General features: G+C 38.2%; 1 protein-coding gene across 1 annotated transcript; it reads right to left on the bottom strand.

The window, feature by feature from the left end:
- Positions 1 to 1,924: 1,924 nt before the first annotated feature.
- LOC148278691 (tubulin alpha chain-like) lies at positions 1,925 to 5,021 on the bottom strand. Its single transcript, XM_088231034.1, has one exon. The coding sequence runs from the start codon at positions 4,437 to 4,439 to the stop codon at positions 4,125 to 4,127; it is 315 nt and encodes a 104-aa protein (XP_088087160.1). The 5' UTR covers positions 4,440 to 5,021; the 3' UTR covers positions 1,925 to 4,124.
- Positions 5,022 to 5,235: the final 214 nt, after the last annotated feature.

A 5,235-nucleotide genomic window follows, 5' to 3' on the forward strand; every position in this document is an offset into this window, starting at 1 on the left:
GTCACATTTTTAACCCTTTCTAAATTTTATTATTTTTATAAGCAATCTTGTATTAAACTTCTCTATTATGAGCAGTCCCTATTATTATCATTCCTTTTCCGCATCTAATGGTGCATAAGGCACTGCACTGAAACTATAGAAGGTCATTTAGGATATTTGAGGGTGTTAGGAAAAAACTTAGAAATCTCCACCAAAAACGTAAAATTAGTTATTGATGCCAAAATAAAAGATACATAAAAACTTTAAATAATAGCGTAATTCAAAACCGTCTCTAAATCTTGCAAAAAAATATTTGAATTATATTACTTGACACCGCAAACTTAGCATTCTCCATTGAGTCAGCGAAGCATTATTACAAATCTCACAATGATTATTTAGATCTGAATTTTATAAAAACAGATGAAAAAATTTAGTTCTAAATAACTCTCCAGTAGCTAAATCACAAATAACTATCGACGTGATAACAATGTCTCACCATGGTTGTTTATCGTATTCGCGATCACAATGCAACATCCGTGAATACCCAATATTAAATGTCAAAATATTTACGCTTTGCAACGTATAATCCTGCTGCGCAATCACATATTTGAATTTCACAAATATTCTAAAACTGCTATTTTTATTTAGTCGGCGGTTGGCGTGCCAAATATCAAGAAAAGCAGTCACCATAATAATTGTAATTTAATTTTTAGTTTTTTGCAAATGCGATATATTGTATTATTTTTTATAGTAAACGCCGATTTTTCGCCAGTGAACTGTATTTATTTACGAGGAGAGCAAAAAACATACCGACACGAGCGTTACTTAGAGATTACACACACGTTGACTTATGACTGTGATAACTTAAGCACATTCATTATTCTTCATTGTGATCGCTCAAATACTTAGCATGTTTTTAAGCGCGTCGATAGTTATTTGTGATTGGATTGAGGTGGGACGAAATCCAGCCTGTCTACAAACATTTAAACATACTCAAAGCATTTTTATTTTATTTTTTTATATGGGAGTTGCTTTATTATTTACCTTGCTTATAATATACAAGGTTTATATTTCAAAAAGTGGATTTTTCTGCAATTAAATATCTTAAAATTTATCTAAACTATTGGGATCAGGAGGGATATATTAATGTGGGCTAATCAGGAACTTCTCAGCATTTGCTCACGTGGAGAGGAAACCACTTAAAACTCTTCAGGAGAAGCCGGCCTGTTGGCAGCAGTCAGCAGTCAACAGGCCTGCCGTTCCACTAGAGGAGTGTTCGGCATTTTGTTCCCTACTTTGGTTTATTTTACCAATTTCCTGCGCTATGTTTATCATGTATGATACTACCTCTCGTGTGAGTCCTTTATTACCTATCACCGATGGGATGTCGCATAGATCTTCACCCAGGCCTCTGCATCGCGCCTCCAGCTGTTGTCTTTGAAAGCTGAAAAAGGGGCAATGCATCAACAGGTGAGGGACATCTTGAGGATACTCAAAGCATTGTTGATCAACTTAACTGGTAAAAGAAAAAGTTGATCAAACTAACTGGTAAAAGAAAAAGTATAAAAATTGGGTTCAGCCGACTCAGCTCTTTAACGTCACAAAAGTCAGCAGATGAGAGAGTTGAGGAAATGCGGATGTTTAAACATGGGCAGAATAGTGAATGTTACACGGTGTAAAGTGGCCATTTAAACCAGCCAATGACAAGTCATAAGCCCTGTATACGCCTGGATTTAAATATTGCCTTCTCTAAAATGTTTTCCCTCTGTTGAAACAAATTTAGTTGAATTGTAAAAACGTTTGCCTTGGAAAGGGTTGAAATGAGATATTGGCTTTTCGCAGAGGCTCGCAAATAAATCTTGTTTGGTATCAAATATGTTTTTTAAATACAAATTGAAATTTGAAATGTAAGCGAAAAAATTGCGTGCCTTAATTATGAGTTAATCGATGCCATCAAAACGGACTTATAAAAATGTCATCATCAGCATTTTTGTTTATAATTGGCTATTTATTTATTTTTACGTCGGCTCCGAAAGTCTTCGACATGTATGCGTGTCAATTTCAAGTCATTATAAAAACAATATTTCGAGTTTGCCCAAATCTTCGTAGACAGGAATTTCATTTATTTTATTTATTCAGATATTTAGAACATTACAGAAAAAGATCCAATTCATTCTAAATACAATAATAGATCACAAATTACAGCAGATAGTTATGTTATTAAAATAACATAACAAAATGTAAAAAGAAAAATTAAAAGTTAGAAAGTGCTTTCCTAAGGGAAGGCCCACTGTCGTGAAATATGTCGACATCCGAGGCGATGCGATTAAGTAGCAAGATCGCTCTACCGACCGGCATAACCATTGGCAGATTGGTTCTGCATCGTGGTAGGTAAAACAATCGACGCTGTCTTTGTCGAAGATAGTTATCAGGTACGAACAGACCTACATCCATCAGAATTTCTGAGTTGTGTATGCGACCACCGATCACCCGGAAAAAGTGAACACCCAAATGAACGTCCCTCCTCCTCCATAATGACTGATAGCCTAGCGTCCCCAGTAAAAAGTCGGCTGGGAAGAGCCGAGGATAATATCCACACTCTTTTAGGTACAGATAGCGCAGAAATTTCTTCTGGACTCTCTCCACCATTAAAGAGTATCGAGCCTCGTGTGGCGACCAAATAATGGAACTTAAGTCCAAACGACTTCTTACCGAGGAATTATACAATGTCCTCATAGTCGTAGAAAAGATCTTGGCATTTCTAAGAACAAAACCAAGCATTTTAAGGGAGTCATTACATAGATTAACTATATGAAGATTAACTCAGTGGTCTGGTCTCCATTCTATGTCAATCGCATAAATCACATTGAATCAGTCCAACATCGCTTGCTTCGAAAAATAGCGTGGATGCTCGGACTAGAGAGAGATAATTATTCTTACGCTGAAATAGAGTCAATGTTAAATATTTCTAGTCTACAAAAACGTAGAACTAATATTGACTCCATATATATATTCGGCATACCAAATGGTATAATCGATGTTCCATCATTACTGGGACAAGTAAAATTCAATATTCCGACTCGTAGATTGAGAAACAATGAAGTACTGTTCATCGATCAGCATAGAACAAACTATGGCCTAAATTCTCCAATGACCCGCCTTTGTCGTATTGTTAACTCAAGACAAGATCTGGACTTTTTTGGTTTAAGTTTACAGCGATTTAAACGAGCACTAAATAAATAGTCCAGATCTTGTCTCGATGTCCCTTATGTTTGTCAATGCTTCTTTCTTTTTTTTTTAATGTTTTAAACTATTCTTTTATTGTAATATATAAACCTTATAAATTGTATACATGGACAATGTCCGTTAACAAATAAATAAATAAATTAAAAGATAGCTGAGCATCAAACAACACCCCGAGATCTCTGGACATTGAAGCTCTTCCAAGCCTCACTCCGCCCATGAGATGACGATAGCATATTGTTTTGGATGCTCTTGTGTATGCCATTACAAAGCATTTGGAAACGGAGTAGAATCCAGCGCGGAGTAGAATCCAGCGCGTCTACAAACATTTGGACATACTTAAAACAGCGGTAATTGAAACAGAAATTCCAACTAATGACAGGCACATAGACATGTTTTAGAACCATTCGATGGCCATTTTAGAATATTGCTATCCCTACTGATAGAAATAATATTAATTAATTGTTGCATTTTCGACAAAATGTACAAGAGTCAAAATAATTTAACTCATTTTGACAAAACGTAAGACATTTGTATGTCCAAATGCTCGTAGACAGACCAGATTTCCTCCCCAGGGAGTTGCCAAAATCTAAGTATCGCAAGAGGAAAAACAAGTCGAGGCATTTATGTCATTGGCTGGTTTAAGTGACCACTTTACACTCTGCGCAACATTCGCCACTCCGCCCGCGCTCATACAGGCAGAACGGCGCACGTCACGCAGTGTGCAGGGGCCACATAAGCCGGCCGAGAGCCAGCCCAGACTCGTATGTTCCCTTAGAAACAAAGAAACTGGTAGATATTGAAATCATCCAGCGGTGTAAGTAATGAAGGGAGTTAAGGAGACTGTTATAAAATACATTAGATTGGTTGCAACGCGACGATTTATTTATTCATCCATTCATTCAATACTCCTCGGCACCTTCGCCTTCACCTTCTCCGGAGTCCATGCCGACCGCTTCGTAGTCCTTCCCTTCGGTGGTGTTGGACAGCATACAGGCGGCGCGCTGCACCTTGGCCAGGTCGCCGCCGGGGACCACGGTGGGCGGCTGGTAGTCGATGCCGACCTTGAAGCCGGTGGGGCACCAGTCCACGAACTGGATGGTGCGCTTGGTCTTGATGGTGGTGATGGCGGCGTTCACGTCCTTGGGGACGACGTCTCCTCGGTACAGCATGCAGCACGCCATGTACTTGCCGTGGTGCGGGTCGCACTTGACCATCTGGTTCGCCGGCTCGAAGCTGGGGTGTTCATATTGATGGAATCTGCGATAGATTAAGGTACTGGCTTAAGGTGATTTATGAAATCAAAAGCATAGTCCCTTTCAAAACGTTAAGATACATATATACCTCGCTCATTGAATCCATTATATCTTACGGAGTGCGTGTCTGGGCTCTGGGCCTGGGGTCTCACCTTCCGGTCTCATCTGGGTAAAATTTATGATATTCAGGTGAGACTATCGAGGGGGATTGTACCGTATAGCATAATCCGTGAGGCGAAACATATGGGCGAAGGTGTATGTTTTAAATTCTGCAATGTCCTGCCGGTAAAACAACTTTGTGACTACAAATTGATCACTCTGTTGATCCGGAATATAAAAAAAGAGTTTCCCATACTCACGACACTGGATTGAAAACTGAGGGCTCCCTGTTTGTTCCCAGAATTACAAATTACTTCGGAGAGCGAACATTAAATTGCGTTGTTCCAAGACTGTTCAATGATCTCCCACAAAGCATCATCAGCACGAAAGATCTTCAAATGAAAAAAAAAGAACTGAAGAAATATTTTTAGATACTTTATAGTGCCCGTTTATAAATAAATTTGTAAAATATAAATAAATGTAATATAAACCTGTCTAAAAAAAAAATGTCCCACCGAAAAGTCTTTAGACTTAGTGGGTAACAAATTGTTATATGTATTTTTTAATTATAAAATAAACGCTGCTTTGCAGCACTGAAACTAAAATACCTTTTCTGGTGGTTACCGTCAAATCAATATCTAGTAACAAATTTGAGCCA

Source organism: Micrasema longulum, unplaced genomic scaffold (assembly GCF_059751315.1).
Source record: "Micrasema longulum isolate JH-2025_06_02 unplaced genomic scaffold, ASM5975131v1 h1tg000842l, whole genome shotgun sequence".
In the NCBI taxonomy this organism is placed as follows: Eukaryota; Metazoa; Arthropoda; class Insecta; order Trichoptera; family Brachycentridae; genus Micrasema; species Micrasema longulum.

Excerpts from the sequence above, each read along its gene's own strand:
- LOC148278691 (XM_088231034.1), bottom strand. The coding sequence starts at position 4,439 with ATGGTCAAGTGCGACCCGCACCACGGCAAGTACATGGCGTGCTGCATG.